This window comes from Anabrus simplex, chromosome 1, assembly GCF_040414725.1.
Source record: "Anabrus simplex isolate iqAnaSimp1 chromosome 1, ASM4041472v1, whole genome shotgun sequence".
NCBI lineage: Eukaryota > Metazoa > Arthropoda > Insecta > Orthoptera > Tettigoniidae > Anabrus > Anabrus simplex.
Genome location: NC_090265.1, coordinates 965,714,264 through 965,733,999, shown reverse-complemented (window position 1 = coordinate 965,733,999; position 19,736 = coordinate 965,714,264). Strand labels below are relative to the sequence as shown.

At 38.9% G+C, this 19,736-nt stretch overlaps 1 protein-coding gene across 3 annotated transcripts in view; it reads left to right on the top strand.

Moving 5' to 3' along the window:
* The first annotated feature begins 226 nt into the window (after nt 1-226).
* The window catches only part of Tace (ADAM 17-like protease Tace), a 230,982-nt gene continuing 211,472 nt past the window's right edge, over nt 227-19,736 (top strand). For 2 of the 3 annotated variants that reach the window (XM_067136788.2, XM_067136787.2), the window contains exons 1-3: nt 227-354; nt 15,821-15,959; nt 16,863-16,963. In XM_067136788.2, coding sequence (XP_066992889.2) covers nt 291-354; nt 15,821-15,959; nt 16,863-16,963 — 304 coding nt within the window. In that variant the 5' untranslated portion in view covers nt 227-290. Of the gene's footprint in view, nt 355-8,064; nt 8,215-15,820; nt 15,960-16,862; nt 16,964-19,736 lie in introns of those variants that run through there. The other variant, XM_067136789.2, reaches the window with a different exon arrangement.

Here is a 19,736-nt window from a genome sequence, read left to right as displayed (position 1 = left end):
CTCTCTATGTTATTCTAGCTCGTTGGTCAAGACCAACTACAATGAAGTTGGCACGAATGCATTTCAGGGCCTTGTATTATAGCGTAGGCAACGCCAAAAACAGATCAGAAGTGGAAGAGGTAGAATAAGAAGAAGACGCCGAATACGTTTACATAAGACTTGTGACTAGGCGAAATATAGGAGCCCATAACCTTCAGCAAGGAGTAGATGGAGAAGAAGAATAACATCAACATCAACAACTCAGTGGCTGTCTGCTGTGTGTGCTCGTTGGTGCTGAGACTGCTGAGAAAATGATAACAAAACATGTTCTTATACTACCTCTGCTCGCTGTATTTTCTGTCCCTCGTGTTTCATGTAAGATGCGTTGATCTAATATAGATTTTGAAGTTACACTATACGTCTCCTATGTTAGAGATCTTCGGAGAAAACTGATGTTGCTGAAGATGATATGTTTCAGGAATGCATTTATTTCATTAGAAATTAATTTGGCTGTTAAGTGGAAATTGACCATGGATGTTCTTGGATGTTTCCTAAGGTTTACATACAGTGGCTCTCAGTGAAAGGGCCTCATGAGCTCTGAACTTTGGAGCGTGGGTTGGGGCCCTTAGCTGAGTCCTGGCATTGCTTCCACATATTTGTGCCAGACTCCTCACTTTCATCCATCCTATTCGACCGCTCTTGGCCAACTCTTGTTCTTTTCCGACCCCGACGCTATTAGGTTTGGGAGGGCTAGAGAGTCTTTTGTTTACGCGTCCTTCGTGGCCCTTGTCTTTCTTTGACCGATATCTTCATTTTTCGAAGTGTGGGATCCCTTCCACTTTTCCCTCTGATAAAAAGGATGGTTGCCTAGTTGTACTTCCTCTTAAAACAATAATCACCATCACCACCTCTCAGTGAAAGTGGTACATTTCGTACAGGTTAGGTTATATTTGCTAGGAAAGACCCCTCTAAATCCCAGTTGTTGGTGACCTAATTTATTTCATTCATCCGGCGTTGAGGGTTTATCGATATCCACGTCAATACTCCTTACATGTTGTTGTTTGAATCATCAGTCCATAGACTGGTTTGATGCATCACTCCATGCCACCCTATCCTGTGCTAACCTTTTCATTTCTACGTAACTATTGCATCCTACATCTGCTCTAATCTGCTTGTCATTTTCATACCTTGGTCTACCCCTACCGTTCTTACCACCTACACTTCCTTCAAAAACCAAATGAACAAGTCCTACTCCTTACATACCCACAGAAAATAGGAAAATCTCTGTAAAATGAACGTCACACTGAAAGTGGTATACCACGTATATACTTAGTTCGTGTTTTGATTACTGTGTACCCGTTTGCTCACTTGTTCAAAACCTTCGTTCCGTACAGGGCGATTCATATTTTATCCAAGTAACCTGTCGTGGAATGTGAACAAGATCGTTCATCAGAAGCGTTTAGAAAAATCATAATTTTCCATCACCAACAGGGCATTTTCAACATCGGCAAGATAGCGAATCGCAGTCATTCTGCTTTTCAACAAGTGGCAAATAGTTGGTCTGGGAAGGACAGCCGAATCAGTGATGGAACCAACTAGAGGGAAGAATATTCTAGACATGGTCTGATAAAACCAGATGAGCTCTATATAGTAACTGAAGTGATAGATGGTATACGTGATCACCAAGCTGTTTTTATGATAGTTAAAAATAAGTGCACTAGGAAGGAAGGTTGTAAAAGTAGGATTATTAGGCAGTAGCATATCGTTGAGAGGCAGGATGAGGGAGTTTTTATAAAGTAATTATGATGACTGGAAAATGTAAACACCCCATTGGCATGGGTTTAAGGCAATCGTTAAGGAGTGTGAAAACAGGCATGTAGGTACCCTTAAAGGTGGTAAGGAATGGTAAAGACTCACAATATTATAAGTGATAAATAAAGAAATTATGAAAGATGTGCATGTTGGAAAGAAATAAGATTTAGGAATGGTGGTGGAATCAAGTTGAGACTGAAGGAACATGGCCAGGAAATTGTATTTAGCAAAGAAGTCAGCTAAGGATAACATGATGGCGAGTATGATTGGCACTCAAATGAATTTTAGCAAATTATGGAAGGTTATGTATATAGGTATTTTAAGATAGAACCAGGTTCCAGGAAAGACATTTCAGGGATGATTAACGATGAAGAGAAGTGTGTATGTGAGGATTTACAGATATCAGAAGTATGTATGTAAGGATAATTTCTACCATATTTTGAGGAGTAGCCTACTGTTCCACACATACATTAGGTGATAATTGTTCATAAATGCTTTGTGCAAATACAATGGGCCATTGTGTGCAATGCTTCAGTTTTTAAATCAATACATTAAAAAGGGTAGTTTGTACTTGGGGTCCGTAGGCTGATGCTTTACCACTGGTACACAGAAGGAGCTATAAGGAAGTGTTTTAAATCCCAGATTGTGCCAGGAAAATATTCACTGCACTAACTTAGATGAATGATGGATTTGACTTCAAAGAGAAATCTCGGGTTAATTGTACCGAATCACTCCAAGGAAACAGAAACCACCGTGCAGGAAAATGCCTGCCCAGAAACCGGTGAATACATTGTATAGAAGGCTCTCTTGATCAAAAAGTGAGGAACAAACTGTTCATCAGCATGAAGAACAAACATTTCATTTTGCCATTGAATATGCAGGTAAAATCTTTGATTTGTTTAATGGTAATATTTGTGGATGAAAGTGAACTTAATGCTTTTGTATTAGATCGGAAGCTCAATGTCTGGCATAAACCAAATACGGAACTTCTATGAAAGAATCTTAAACCAACAGTTCAACACTGTGGTGGGTCCTTGATTGTCGGAGGGGGGGGTATGGAAGCCTATGGCATCGAGAAACTGCATTTCATTGATGGTACTATGGGAAACGATATGTATTTGGACATTGTGTGACGGAAGCCGAAGCCAAACGCAGGGAAGTTAGGTGTAACGGACTGTTTCTCATTTTATAAAGATAATGATCTGAAACATAAAAACTTGTAAGGTGCATATGTGCTATGGTCGTCTGCCAAGAAGTCGCTTGTATGTGGGAGTAAAGGGTGCAAGTGGTAAGTATGGTTGCTGCGCGTGCGCCTAAGTCCCATGGCCTGATAATAAACATCAGTTCCATCTCCGATGACTTGCGGACTAAGGTGCTGTTGTGAAGTTTCAAGGTGGTAGTGCATTTATGCGTTAGTTACCCATTTACTTTAAGTACTGCATAATGAACAGTTTAATTATGAACATGCATCTGTTTCAGAGAGCTTACACAACAAATGTTTGTAGCTTACAGTGTAGTATGTTACTCGTGCCGCACCTATAAGCTGCCGCGAATTCTCGTCAGACGCAGATAGTAGCTACTCTACAATTTATTGCATTCATGTACTTGATGCCCCTCTCCATAGTACCCAGACATCTTAATGATTGCAAATTTGTGGACTTCGTTAAAGGAAAATGCCTGCCACCTTCCTATATCTAATAATAATGTTCTTAACAATTCCCTTCAAAAGTAATGGTATAAAAGTGAACCCTCGTATTGTTAAAAGTTAGTTCTTTGATGGTAGGCAGGAATAAGGTGATGAGAAAAAATAGTAGTCACCACACAAGATACTAATCAGACACACTTGTTCCTTGCAGATAGTAGACTTATGGACTGTACCACTTTCATTGTGATTTTTTGTATGTGTAAATTGTATTTTGAGGAGTACTGTTCCACACATACATTAGATGATGATTGTTCATAAGTACTTTGTGCAAATACAATGGGCCATTGTGTGCAGTACTTTAGTTTTTAAATCAGTACATTAAAAAGGATAGTTGTACTGTACATATTCATTGCGGGTCATTGTAAATGGGCCTACATTTATTTTGTTATATCTGTTTGGACATTATCCTTGTTACCAAGAATCTTCTGCCTTCTGTAGATCCTTGCATACACATTCCTTATGTTCACTAATGATTCCTGGAATGTCCTACTAAGAACCTCTTACTGCCTTAAAGTACCTACCTATACATACCGTTCCATTTTTCACTAAAATTTGTATGACTGCCAGTTATGCTTGCCATCTTGTTATCCTTACAAGGGAACTATCGATAAGGTTATTTCAAAACTGGTGATGCAATTTCGCTGAGTGGATGTGTTTGTATGTTTAGTCCTCAGCCCGAAGGCTGGTTGGATCCTCAACAGTTCCGTCATCAGCTGTCGTAGATGGCCTAGGCATCACTGAAGAGGCGTACTGGGGAAATGAGGAGTGAGGTAGTTTCCCGTTGGTTTCCTCACCGAGCCAGAAGTTGCTATTACACATTAGTCTGCCAAGCCCACTGAAATGCATGCACCAACTGACCCTATGAGCAATATTTTCACACCATTCATAGCAGGGACTGGCTGCAGAAGGAATGGCATTACTAGCATCACTCATACCTCAGTCACTTTCATTTTGTCAAAGCCAAGGATAAAGCTGAGACAGATCAATGCAAGTAACAAAATTGCTCTATCCCATACCAGAAGACATAGTGCACTGTAAACACTAGGTCCCGCCAGCAAAGGCACATCAAATAGCTATGTACCAAAAATAGCTGCCATTTCAAACTGGAACATGTCAAAATCTTGATTCAAAATCTTGCATGATGCATAGCGGAGTGGAGTTCCAGTTGTGCTGGGGGGCAGAGAGAAAACAAACTGGCAAGTTAACACGCACCTAGGTCACTTTAATGTTAGTGAACGAATATGAAAACTGTTAATTGCATGATAAAAACACAACTGTTTTTGTCACCATGCACAACGAATATGCACTTAAAAGCCACATCGTTCTTCACAGTTTTCTTACTTGTTTGAAGGCAATATTTTGCAGGCACTTTGAATTCTGTTAGATTCTCTGATATGTAATTGATTCATACAAGTAATTTTAACTTTACAAAGGTGAAAAATGAGAGTATCCTCCTATTCAATACAATAAATATTCCGTCATTAGACGGAGTAAACAAATTCAAACATGTTTCGGCTCGTTTGAGCCATCTTCAGTAATTTTATTGTAAGGAAATCTTACCTTTTCAATATGTACAAAACTGTTGCACATAAGTTATACTACAGCTTTTTTTTATTTTTTATTATGAAGGTACCGGTTTTGACATGTTTTCAATGTCATCATCAGCCTTTCGTAAAATGAAGCAAGAGAATAAATTCACATATAGCAGCAATATACACACACTAGGTAAAATTTGTATAACTACACACATTTAAAATAGTTTATATAAAATATATGAGGATTGCTACGCGTTGGCGGCGTAGTACTCTTATGTTGTCTTGGTACATAAGTTGAGGCACTTTCTGTAAAGCTGGTCGTTGGTATGATAAAGCTTACTGAACGCGTTAGAATCTTGATAAGTGTCTTATTCATAGTGAAATGCGTCACTGAGAAATAATCTGAGCGCTGTTGGTGGCATAATCTTCTTATCTTAAAATTGTACTATGTACGTCGAAAGGTGGTTTTCAATGCACATGTAGGTCCTAGGATGATATGTAGGACCGAGGTTCCTGAGTTCAAGCGGAACGTGAAACCCTAGAGAAAAAGGGGAGCTGATATTAACATGGTGTTCTGTAAAGGGCGAGTCATATATAAAGCAAAGGTATAGAGAGTTATAGTGTGAGACTCACCTTACTGCAGCGTGCCAAGAAGCTTACTCTATGGAGAGGACTTAACAACTGGAGCTGGTTTGTGGGGGTAGAGTAGAGGTAGATAGGAGAGGGGAGGAAGGGAAGGGAGGGGGGGGGCTTGGAGAGGAACCACCTATGGGGGAGGTGTTGGGGGCAGGTCTGGAGGGCAATGCAGTGGGGACATATGGCAAGGGAGGGTGTTATGTGATGCGTGGAAGATCGAACGCTTTCTTGAAAACTTAATACCTTTAAGAACCGTCGTAAAGAACCTTGGATTTCTCAGAAATTTCATTTAGGTTTAAATTGGGGTTGAAAAACTGATAGAGGCGTATGAAGCAATTTTTGGCGACATCTAGGAGAGGGCCTTTTCCTAAGGTTCTGAGAATCTCTAAGTCTTGGTCTATAGTGGTAAAATATGTTTCACGTCATGCATATGTTGGCCTATTGCCGAAAACCTCTTGTATTTAATAGCATTGACGTGTTCCATGTACCTAATTTTGAAGTTTCTTCCGGTCTGCCCTATGTACGAGGAATTGCAGTCATTGCAACTAAACCGGTATATGCCTGACCTCAAGAAGGTGCTATTTTTGTTTGTTGTGTTGGAGTTATGTATTATTTCCACATTCCTATTATTGGTCCGAAAGGATATCTGGATATCATGTTTCTTAAAAATGTTGGTGACACTGTAAACGTTTTCATTTTCTAAGTCTTTCTAGCATTAGCACTGGAAATTTCTAAAGTCTTTTTAGAATTATCACTTGAAAAGAGAAAATATAAAGTTACTTTTTCATGAAGTTTAGTATTGCTTTGTAATTTACTAGTACTATTTAACACTTTGAAAGTATATGAATGACTTCAAAGTGATAATGAAAGTTTGTTGAAAATGTAATCAGACAGAAGTTTGATGTTAACCCCTTAAGCGGGGAGCTCGGTACACACCGGCTCACTCCCAGGTGGGGAGCTTTTTCTCTGATAGAAGAAAATATTTAATTACTTGATTAAAAACAATCTTAGACTAAAATGAACTATTGAAGGGCCCTAAGAGAAATATTTACTGGAATATAATGTATTTATTTGTTGAAAAATCTTATTATTTTAATTTTTCAATACTTTGTGCAAGAACGTACTAAGTGCTTTCACACTGTGATATTGAGGTTGCTTCTTCCTAATAGCAAAGCTCTGGTTTTCGTTTATACAGTAACATTTACCTGAATATTTTAGGCAGTTTACTAACAATCTCTGCCCGGAAATAAATATTTCTGTATATGTAAATTGTAGCTTTACAAAGTTTACATGACATAAAAAGATTATTATGGAATAAATTATAATACTCATGAAATTTTCTGTTATGTTCGTTAGCGCTTTTGAGGGATAAACTTTATATACCTCCAATTCATAAGTAATACACGCAGACTATATTACTCTACACTACAGGTAATATTTACAGTATTTACAGTCTGCACCATGTTATGCCTTATACAGCTGTTCGTTATGATACACACAGAAACAGAGCATGTTATATAAACTGTCTCGGCTTCGCATAATTTGTATGATTCCATTCCGAAACACGATCGTTTTCTTGGTATATATGGATGGTTCACATCAATTGACACTTTGCCATCAGGGGTATAAGCTTCCGAAAATTTTGCCAACAGATGGACAAATACTGGATTTATCTTGTACATTCTGGGAGGAATTTGTCCATTATTCACCACATTGTCAGAGATATGTAAAATGCTGTGGAGGAAAATCTTATAATAACAATAATAATAATGTTATTGGCTTTACATCCCACTAACTACTTTTATGGCTTTCAGAAACGCTGAGGTGCCAAAATTTAGTCCCGCAGGAGTTCTTTTGCGTGACAGTAAATCTACTGACAAGAGGCTGACGTATTTGAGCACCTTCAAATACCACCGGTCTGAGCCAGAATAGAACGTGCCAAGTTGGGGTCAGAAGGCCGGCCAGCGCCTGAACCGTCTGGGCCACTCAGCCCAGCGAGAAAAAATATCTTCTGTGTTATCAGCTCATAGAAAATAGGCATAGCGAACAATTTATTGCGAGAAATATAGTGTCCTAATTTAGGTTTCTGTACAATCACCTGCGGCAACAGTATCACCATTAGAAGCTTTATTTCGTCCTTATTTGCTCGGACCCAGTCTTGATCTCAGCTCTGTTTCATATTACTAAACTGGGTTTTATGTGCGATTTCTTGCGGGGCATCATTTGTCTGTTTAGCTATGTTCTGGCATATCTCATCATAAAAAAATAATGAAAATATTTTGCTCGTTTTTGTTTTCCCTAAAAGCTCTCCCTTTACATGACGATAGAATTTTGGATCGATACGGGACTTTCTGTGTTCATTTTCAGTATAAGTTGACAAAGAACTAGCACTGGTTGGATTGTAATCAGTATTATTGTCATCACTGTCACTGTCATGATCACTACTTGAACTGGAATCGAACACGTGTTGTCTTTTTTGCGACTGCTGTTTATTTGCATCACCTGGGCCCGAACCCTGTACATTCAAGCCTGCAGTACTTATTCCAGGTAAGTTCCTGTCACTTACGAATTCTCTTTCAGCAGAAGTTCCTTCACTATAATCACTGTTCCCCCCACTAAATTCCAACGTTTTGTTTATCATGGCCAGTATATTATCTTCCTCTAACGGTGGGGTCCGGTAATTCCTTTTAGACATTTTGCAGAAAAAAAATTAAGAAAAAGGATCGAATAGAACCCTGGTCTCTTCATTGTGGACCGAAATTATGAATTGTACCTGTATTACGGATGCGTACGGTAATAAATGTTGTGTAACTCGTGGTAAACACACATTCCAGTCATGAAGGAAGAACACAAGACTGGGTATAATAAATCAGGTCACAGTTCTGAAATGTCATCAGAGAGATCTGTTCAGTATCATCATCTCTATAAATCCCTCGTACAGCAATATTATTGCATCCAAGGGACGATTAGGCGATGAGCTAAAGCTTCAGTGCGAGGCTATTGGGCTGTAGGTCGTTCTTACCCGGACGTAAGTTGCGTACTTTATGATGGAACCCATGGATGACATGTTAGTATTGGAAGAACGTAGTTGAAAAAATTCACATCAAAGGGCAGACTCATCCAGAATATGCTGCTGAAAAAGAAATAAACCTCTGCAGGCAGGAAACTGAGAAAAAAAATTTTGAATCGGCAGATATATCCGCGTTCTCCGCCGAGCAAGCAAATTGTAGCCATGGATCTCGCCGCATCGCCCACCAAACGGGTTAAATGCAGTAATATCACCTGAATAATCTTGATGCTGGAACTGGTGAATGCAGTTCAGCGAACAGCATTTGGAACAGATCAGGTGTAAGGCTTTTCAGGCGTTTGCTCTATTAACCAGCATTTTGTCTGATAAGGGCTTCTGATAAGTTCACCTGCATACACCCCAGCGTCAGTGGGTAGGGTCTGACACATCCCACTCTGATGAGTATAATGTCAGACCTAAGACAAAACGCTGGTTAATAGAGCAAACGCCTGAAAAGGCTTACATATGATCTGTTTTTGACATGCTCTCTTGTTGAAAAATATCTTATTCCCTCCATGGGAACGTAGAATTTTCCATTCAGCATTTCGAACTCCATTGATGTCGTGATGTCCACCATAGCACCACGTACCATCTCCCACAGTGTACCACATTTCACGCTGTACCACATCAATTTCCACGTCGTATCAAATGTCAGGTTGATATGAGGGATAAACACTCGGTCAAGGTTTCTGGTGTCACTTAAAAAATTGTGCTGACACGAGAAAGTTCAATGTACTGTTCAGAGTATGAGTGTCCGAATAGCACAATTTGATTAAGTGAAATTGTTAAGTCACTAGTAAACAGTACGTAGAATCACAGTTCGAATCACAGTCTATTGTGTATAGTTCAAAATAAGAAGCACAGTTCAGAATAAATATAGTTTGGAATAATTATGGCTTTGATTAAAATAAAAGCACAGTTCAAAATAGTTATGGTTTCGAAGCACAGTTCAAAATAAACACAGTCCGGAAAATTCCACCTTTATAAGCACAGTTCAAAGCATAGTTTATCAAATAATTCATCCTATTTACACACGTAAGTAATGTCTTTCAAAAGCTCACTGTATTTGGTTTCAAATAAAACACGAACGGTTATGATTCTTATAATTATCGTGTTATCAAGTGCAAATTCAGTTCACTCACCACACACGTAAGATGTAGTTTGAATCTTCCTAATTATTTGTTACACAAGAATTAAGGAGATAATGTGTGTTATTTCCTTCAAATAGAGTTAATATTTCACTAATTTGTTATAAAATAAGCTTAATATTCACTTGGTTATCTACTGTCACTGTTCAAAATAAGTCAAGCTTGAGTTCAATGCAAGACAACGTTAGATAAAGTTGTTCACTCTCTGTTACGAAAATGCTAAGTTCAGAAATCTCAAAAATATTATAAGTTCCAAGCTATTACGGTGAAATGTTAAAGTTCATCTTGACACTCGCTGGATTCCGAGCTATTACCGTGAAATGTTAAGAAATTTTTACAAGTATGATGATTAGTTCAACACAACTTATGACAAAGTTACATGGTTCGAGACCCGTATGCGGAAACAGAATGACGGTCTGTCATCATTGGGCTTGCAATTTGTAACTGCCTATACCTCTCTAGTGTCTGTCTTTGTATACTGAAAGTCGAGGTCGGCTGTTTGTACCTCATGGAAAAATGTAATTTCTTCTCAACTCAATATCTCGATAATCCATGAGCCGATTTACATGAAATTGTAACACTGACGTTTAAATAATGGGATTCACGATGATGTACTTCATTTTTCTGTATCTTGAATTGTTTGGGAGATATAAAAAATCTTCTAGTACATTCTAGACGATTAGGTCGGGTTCACATGATGATTGTGTCATCCCGCATGCATCCAGCCGGTGACGTAGCTATCTCACTCTCTCGCTTGCAGCTCCATGCCATCCCGTTACCTTGCGCATTCTACTCAAGTGCTCGCGCCATCCCGTTGCAAATACTTTGTTAATTGAAAAACTATGTTCCAAGTCTTAGGCATTCCTGGTACAATACTGATAGTTCCCTTGTTAGCTGACTTCTTTGCTAGATTCAATTTCCTAAAAAGTTCCTTTTTATTTCTTGTTACTTCCACAACAATTTCTCTCTTTCCAACCTGCACTGCTTTTTTATTCTTTTTACTTCTCTGGTGTAATACAGCAGGTCTTTACCATTTCTTATCACCTTTAAAGGTACATACCTGTTTTCACGTTCCTCTCAGTAACTGCTTTAAACCCATTCCACAGTCTGTTTATATTTTTTTTACCGTTTTCCACCAATCATAATTACTTTTAACCTCTCTCATGCCTGTCTTATAAGCCATATGGTATTGCCTAATAGTCCTACTTTTACGACCTTTTTTTCTATCAGATTTATTTGTAACTACAGCAAAAACAGCTTCATGATCACTAATACCATCTGTTACTTCAGTTTCTCTATAGAGCTCATCTGGTTTTACCAGCACCACCTCTAGAATATTCTTCCCTGTAGTTCGTTTCATCACTTTCTGATTCAACAGTCCTTCTCAGATTAACTTATTTGCGCCAGGCTGAGCGGCTCAGACATTTAGGCGCTGGCCTTCTGATCCCATCTTGGCAGATTCGATTCTGGCTCAGTCCAATGTATTTGAAGGTTCTCAAGTAAGTCAGCCTCATGTCAGTAGATTTACTAGCACATAAAGGAACTCCTGCAATACAAAATTTCGTTACCTCGGCGTCTCCGAAAACCATCATAAGTAGCTAGTGGAACATACAAGAAAAGACATAATAATTAACTTGTTTGCCATTTGTTGGTCATGCTGCCTGTCGTTCTCATTACCTTACCAATTAACATCGGGTAAATTGAGATCACCTCCCAAAGTCTTCTTTAATTCTGGTTAATATGAATGAATGAGTGAATAAATAAATAAGTAAATACAAGGTAGCAGGTAGGGACTCTCTTCGGAGACAGCCCTACCCAGGGAGTGGCGCCCCTTCCTATGCAAGTCCCAGAGCACACTGACCCGGTGTGTAACGTCTGGTAAGGGTCCCTTGCCGTCCTAAACCTCTTTCTTTTCCTGCCACCAGTATGTCAGAATGTGAAGGCTCCTGCCTAAAAAAAAAAGGGATGTGGACTTGCTTGTAAATATTATCTATGGAAGATAATGAACATATCGATAATTACTCCAATAAATAAAAATCTGAAAAGTTATATTTGCTTACCTGAGAGCAATGTAGAAAAGAAGTTTGTAACTAGGACATAGTTACTTACTCCACAATTTTGGGAAATTCGCAACGACGGATAAGAGTAACATGCTTCCAGGCACCTGGTGACCCAAACCGCAAGGAACGTGTTAATGCACAACTGGGAAAAGAAAGGAGATTCAGAAACATCATTGGAGAATATCCAGCCCACAAAAGGACGAATTGAAATGAGAGTGACTGATAGAATTATGTAAGACCTTCATTCTAGTCATGAAATAGACAGCCTGCAGAGTTCTAGATTGATCATGTAGCAATCTCGAAACATGCAGAAAAGAAGTACCAAAACACAAAAGTCCTGAGGGGTGCAAACTTAGATTGAGATCATTTTCTCTCTAAGATCAAAGTCAAGATCAACCCATGATCCCAAAAAATCAGGACCACAGTTCAAATGACTAAGTTCGACACTGAAAAGCTGAGAACACATGCAGATTTCATGAGAGAATTGAACAAAAGGCAGTACCAGGGATGGGAACAATTAAAAGGGGCTGTGATTGATACTGCAAAAACCACTGTCCCTCTAGAGGAAAAGAGGAAACATGCGTGGTGGTCATCTGAAGGTGATAAGGGAATTGAATGCTGGAAGGCATGGGTGAATTGGTGTTCCCGGAAAACACCCGAAAACCAGAAGTTCCAGGAAACAAGGAAGAGAACTGCCAAGATTGTCAGGAATCTGAGGAGAAAGTATGAGAAAGAACGCTTGATCCAGATCGAACAGGAATTTCAGAAAAATAACGCCCGGGACTTTTATAAAACATACAGGTGTACCTTGAGTAGATATGAGCCACCAAGTCTGAACTTCACAAACCAAGAAGGAAAAATAGCCCACAGTGATATGGAGAACAGTCAGATCTTTGCAGACCATTTTGTAAAACTCTTTAATTGTGAACCACCATCCAAGAAATTTGACTGGAATTACAAAGAACCAAATCTGGACTCAAGAACCTCCAACTGTGGAAGAAGTCAAGAGCATCATCAAGACCTTCAAGAGCAATAAAGCACCTGGAGAAGAGGGGATTATTGCCGACCTTTGGAAATATGCTGATGATAGAGCGATCATTGAACTGACAAAAATCCTAAGCAAGATTTGGGAAGAGGAGAAGCTGCCTAATGGATGGACGTCAGCGTTGATGCACCCACGTTACAAGAAAGGAGATAAGACAGTTGTTGATAATTGTAGAGGAATATTGCTACTACCAGAGACATATAAGATATTTTCAAAGGCACGGCCACATAGGGCAGAAAATCAATTGGAGCCATAAATTGGTGAGTATCAAGGAGGTTTTAAAAAGGGCAGGTCATTTGCAGAACAGATCCTGAACCTAAAATTGATCATTGCATACCAGAAACAGAGAAACAAGAAATTTGTGATCACATTTGTGGACTTCAGAAAGGCCTATGATTCCGTAGACAGGGAAACGATTCTTGTCCTAGAAGAAACGGGTCTAGATAGGAAGACAAGAGAACACATTAAACAGACAGTGACTGGCACAACATCCAAGGTTAAGTTCAGAGGGATCCTATGAATCTTTTAGGATTCAAACAGGGGTCAGACAGGGAGATGGACTATCTCCCCTCTATTCAGTTGTGTTCTTCACAAAGTGATTAGAGAGTGGCACTGCAAAATGCAAGGAATAGGTGGTACATGAAAAGGATACATGAACAAAGGAATTAGAGTTGACTGTTTAGCCTTTGCGGATGAATTTTGATTCTGTCGGAGTCGGTAGAGGAGGCACAGAACCAAGTTGTCCAACTCCAGGAGGAAGCAAGTAAGGTAGGCCTATGGATCTCCTTTGAAAAGACGTAGTACATGATCAACATCAAAACAGCAATTGAGAGAGAGAAAGAATTCAGAAAGTGGAGATCAGTAAAACTACAGTGTGCTGGTACCAGGAGGTGAAGAGGGACCTGGAAGAAATAGGAATACAAGGAATGGAAATCAGCAACAGGTAGGCTTACAAGTTGAGAATCAAGGCCACGAAAAGAAACGGTTAGATCCCGTACCCAAGCGCCATGGACAGAAGAAAGGAGGAGATTGCAGAGTGAAAGGATGAAGGAGTACTGGACGAGGATTAAAGCCCAGAAACAGATGAAGCTGAATTTGAATTAATGTGGTCCATAGTTGGTGAAAAGGAAAGAATAAATAAATAAACAAAGTTACAACAAGATAAAAATGAATAATTTATCCTAAATCTACTCTGTCTATTCTACTGTTATAAAGAGGCAAAGTTTGTACTGTTGCTATGCCCTTTGGCTTCAGTGTTACAGTGCATAATTGACCCAGTGTAAGTTTTTGATGTTAGGTAAATGTGCACTTCATTCATTATAACTGCTTTCTTCCATTTGACCCTGCCCAGCGTCTATTTTAAAGTTTTCTGCAGTTCACCCTGCATTCAGGAATGTGATATGGGGGTAGGTCGAATACGTGAGCCTTACAAATGCACCACAGTGCAAAGCTGTTATGGATGGTTATGTTCAAAGTTACGACTATGCATAGAAAAGGATTATGATGTATCCTTACCCAAAAATAGTTATTTTTTGTACCATTTTACAGCTACATGCATGACACTCAGGCACCTGCCAGATGAGACAAAACAAATAATGTTACTCCAGCTCAGTCTTTCTTACAGGTGGCAGTGGCGCCTCAAAATTGCTTGATATGTATCCTGACAGCCTTCTACTGTACAATCCATGGTTGCATAATGACTGGCTCACCAGTAACCATCCACAACCACAGTTGGCAATATGCCAATACTATATCAACTTTGACGATATGTCGAGTTTGTATGGACTGACATATCCCCAAAACACATTCAGCATCTCTTTGTCTCTATTATTTTGATATACTGCACTGTGTTACAGCAGTTTCTGCTGCACATTGTTCCACACATCATACCAAGTTATTCTATCATTCCATCCTTATTTATCGTAAGGCATCTGTATGATAAATATCGACCAAGTGAGTGGCTGCATAGTTTGGGTAATGTAGCTGTCAATTTGCATTCGGGAGATAGTAGGTTCGAACCCCACTGTCAGCAGCCCTGAAGACGGTTTTCCATTTCCCATTTTCACACCAGGCAATTGCTGGGGCTGTACCTTAATTAAGGCCATGGTTGCTTCCTTCCTGCTTCTAGCCCTTTCCTATCCCATTGTTGCCATAAGACCTGTGTTAGTGTGATGTAAAGCAAATTGTAACAACAAAAAATAAATATGGCTGTGTATGCTGTTTTACTATGTCAGATATGTCATAGTTAAGCCATCTGGTACTAGTACTAAACTCTGTATGCATATTCTCAGTGTTTCTCATTCTTCTTCTGTTGGTCTTCTTCTTCATGGCCTTTTTGTAATTACTAAAGGTTACCACTTAAAATCAGCTACTGTTGATATGAATACTAATTGGTTGAAATGAAATACCATATAGTTTGGAAAGAGGGAGTCCATCTATGAAGATGATAGTGTGTGAAAGAATGGAGTTTGTCCTTGTCTTTGGTAGTTTCATGCCTGTCCATGTCTATCATTCCTGTTGCTTTCTCTGTCCTTTTGCTTATCTTTCAGGTATATTGCTATCCTCCTTTTAGTCTCCTGTCTTTATCCAGATTAGTGTAGATAAATGACTTAATTTGAGAAGGACCTCTTGTCATAAAAGACACAGTAAAAGGAACCTTCAATTTGAATGCAATGAACAGCATGTTTTTCTGTTATTATTACATGAATTTCAATGATAATATTATGTTAAAAAATGAATCTTGTTCGTTGATTTTTTCCATTGTAGCTGATCAACTAGGAGAGATACTGGATACCTGTTCCTACACTGTAACTTAAAAATCTTTCCTTTCCAGGTTCAATTTACAAAAATTTGAAACATTTTGAAACTCTTCATGTGTCAGAGTTGAGGCATAATATTGTTAAGAGAGGTGTTAATCCCAGTTCACATCCATTCAATAGGATAAAGGAAGTGTCATTCCACACCTTAGGGAGGTAAGAAAATATTCTTATGTATCTTATATTACGTATCTTATGTTCTAAGATAAAGCTGCACTTCTTGCTTCATTAGTGAGCTGTCAAAGAAAGCTTGAACCATTGTTCATGTGTTTTTCTATTCACTTTTATGTTGTAGCCCTCTCTTTGTTAGTAAAGCTATGCTGGAATGTTAGTTTACACAATAATGAATTAGATATGGCAGAAAACATAAGAATCAGTTTTGTTCTCTTTTTAATGGTGCGTGGCCTCTGGAAAGGTCTGGTGCAGGTCTTATGCATTGATGCTTTATAGGTAACCTGCATGTCTGTGAGGATGGGGCCCCTAGCTAAACTGATTTGTAATGTTGAAGATAGCTCAAACACCTAGACCAAACAAAAACTGACCATTTTTTAAAAGTTAGTAATTTAACCATTAAATGTTAAAATTGTATATTCAAATGTGTATTTTGTACAAATAGAAATTCTAGTGAGAGATGAACAGTATAAGAAGATATCAAAAAGTGAACAAAAAAGAAGTGGAGTATTGGTATAACATTAATAACATTAGAGGGTATAAGATACCATGATGAGAAGCAACAAATCCAGGAGTTACTGAGGTTGGTCTACTTTCTGCAATTTAGGCAAATTTATGCTCGTGCCTGAATTATTCTAGGGAGATTCATGGAAACAGATCTGTTGGATGAAGGATCTGAATTGATCTTGCATTTGAAATCTGCCGTTAAAGGAGGATTCTCCTCATTCCATACCTCTTTGAATAGTAGGCCAGGAGGGGGACACACATCTTATTCTCTAATAATGGAAGTTGTGGTAAAATATAGGTATCCAATTAGAGATTCTTCTCTTGTGTAATTGGACAAATATCAAATTGTGTGAACTTACAGTAATATTTTTATTATTCTAGAGATTTTAGGTTGATGCTGAGTCCACACACTGATGTGTTTCATTCAAAGTTCAAAGCCTATTCAGTTGATTCTGAAGGTCGGGAGAAGCTTGCATTTGTTGGTGAGTATATTTGTCTTCTGTAATGCCACATTAGTTTTGCCAACACTCTGTGGGACCGAGTTACTAATTACTAATTATGGCCTATCAATATTAGAGTACATTTATATGTGTTTCATATTCTAAAATACATTATAGCTGTGTGTATTGAAATTAAAAATGTTTTAAATACTTGAATAGAATAAATGGTCATTTTTCAATTTGAGCATTCATTCATTTCTGTGCCTGGATGAAATAATTTTTTGCTAGTATGCTTTAATATTTGAAATATAAGGTTTTTATTTTTGCACAAATGTTCCTTATCATGAGGCAGACCAATTTTTTTTAGTGATATAGTGCCTGTAAGTGATCGCAGTTGTAGCGCTCTCACGTGTTCCACTTCTTCAGGTTGGCCGTACAGCATGAAAACTTGTCTTTAGAATTTTGAGTGTCTTCCATATGCCATATGACAAGCTGTGACCAAGTACCAATTTTTCTGTCTTCCATATCTTCACATGGGTAGCTTCCTGTTATTCCCCTCAGACAGCTGCTTCGAGACTTGTCTTTGTCGGACAGGTTTATGGCCAAAACATGGGTGTCATGGAGGACCACTTTCTTTCCATTTCTTCTCAAAAGCCACAGGTACTTTTTTTTTTTTTTTTTTTTTTTTTCAGATGTAAATTGAGTATTTCCATTCAAAGGGTAGATCTTCTAAAGTGGTGTTGGTTTGGAGGCAACCAGACATCATTCTTGAAGGTGCATTCAGAGCTATATTCATCTCTGTGGCATTGATGTAAGAAGGCCAAACTGGTTCCGCAAGTTCGGCAGCTGAGAAGCACAGCTCAGAGGCGGAAGTTTTAAGTGTATTGGGGTGAGCACCCCATGTCCTCTCTGTTAGGCACTGATAATCACCACCACTACCATCACAGTATATTGTTACATGAAGATAGTTTGCTTTTGGCCAGTCTAGCTTCTTGGCTGAATAGTTAGTCTATTAGCCTTCGGTTCGAGGGCCCTAGGTTTGAGTCCCTGCTGGGCTGGGCATTTTAATAATGTCTGGTTAATTCCTCTGGCTTACTGGCGAAGAAGCGGCTGCCAAAGCATTACATATTTTGCCATCTACCTTGGTCATAATTATGATCCATTAAAATATCTAACCTTCTCTGTTTAGTTCTTAATCTGCTATCTTCGTACAGTTTTCTAGCTATCCAACTGTGAAGATGGATGGATGGACGTCCACTCAGCCTACGTGATTAGAATTGAGGAGCTATCTGACAGTGAGATAGCGGCCCCGGTCTAGAAAGCTAAGAATAAAGGCCGAGAGGATTCGTCGTGCTGACCACACGACACCTCGTAATCGGCAGGTCTTCGGGCTGAGCAGCGGTCGCTTGGTAGGCCAAGGCCCTCCAAGGGCTGTAGTGCCACGGGGTTTGGTTTGGTTTTGGTAGTATAGTAATTGAGATTGAATCAGTTTGCAGCAAAGCTAAGGGGGTGAGTTCGCAGTTCCGATCAACAGTATTCTGTAAGAAGGGAAATAAGCTACTGGATGAAACTGTCTTTATGCTGGTCTATTTTCAGAACAACTTTGCTTTACGGGAGTGAAAGCTGAATGGACTCGGGATATCTTATTAGTTAGAATTAACACATTCATGCCCACCATCTAAGTGGGCTATTTAATTGGCTGGCCCAGCTATTCCAGCTGTTAGTGGCACAGCAAACAACAACTAATTATTTTCACAAAAAATTTAAACTAAACAAGATATGGAAACAAAATTTTGCATATGCCTTAAAGAAGTCCTCTAGTATGTCTGGAAGGTGTGGTAGCTAATGTTGCACTTTCGTGGATGAATGGGAACACCACACTTTCCACAAAAATAGCGTGTTTCACTAATACTTTTATTTTTGAAGCACACGTTGCACCTTCTTGAGGGCAGCTGTTCTTTATTTGATGGTGGAAACTTCTAGAAAATACACTTTTTTCTCTTCCCATCTTATCTAAATGGTGGATCCTTGGCCGGTGCCCTTTTTGGTGGCAAAATTGCAGGACGCAGACTTGGAGCTGATTAAGTTGAGGGTGGTGAGATGTCAGAGAGGGGTGACTGTATTATTCGCACACTTTTTAGTGATAGATTTTTATAGGGGGATGAGGAGCAAGGAGGGAGGTATCTCTCTTGGTTCCAGTAATACTGCCAACTGAATGGAAATTGAATCGATAATATGATCGATTGATATGAATTTTCTAAACCTTTATTATCTTAAGCCAACAACTGTGTCACACACACATTATATAACATTTTTTGATGCAAATCTTGTTCCTAGCATGAATTCTATAGTTTGGCTTTGCTGTGTAAACAAAAACAGTACTAGGTACGTAAAGTGTACGCCGGATATCGCACAGTGATGCATAAGCATTTCATAGTTTGTGTTTCAGAGGTTTGCCAATGCAAATCTCGAAGATAACCGAGGTCGACCGATTTAGCACTAGGGTGTCCATCTATCACTAAAAAGTGTGCGAGTAATACTTATATGTTGGGTTCACTTTTTTCCTGGAGGAAGTTCCTAACTACTGTCTGCATGAAATTTAGGAATGTTATTGTTTTTTTGAGGATTTGAGTTCTTAAAGAACTGAAATGTGTTAAAAAGTGAGCAGTACAATAAATCAAAGAAAACCTCTTTTGGCCACTTTACTGTATTCCTCATGAAAGGATAGAGTGCCAAGTACTCGTCTGCAGTATCAACACCATGCATGTGTTGATTATAGTCAGTCACAGACTCTGGTTTCAGTTGTTTTTTTCCT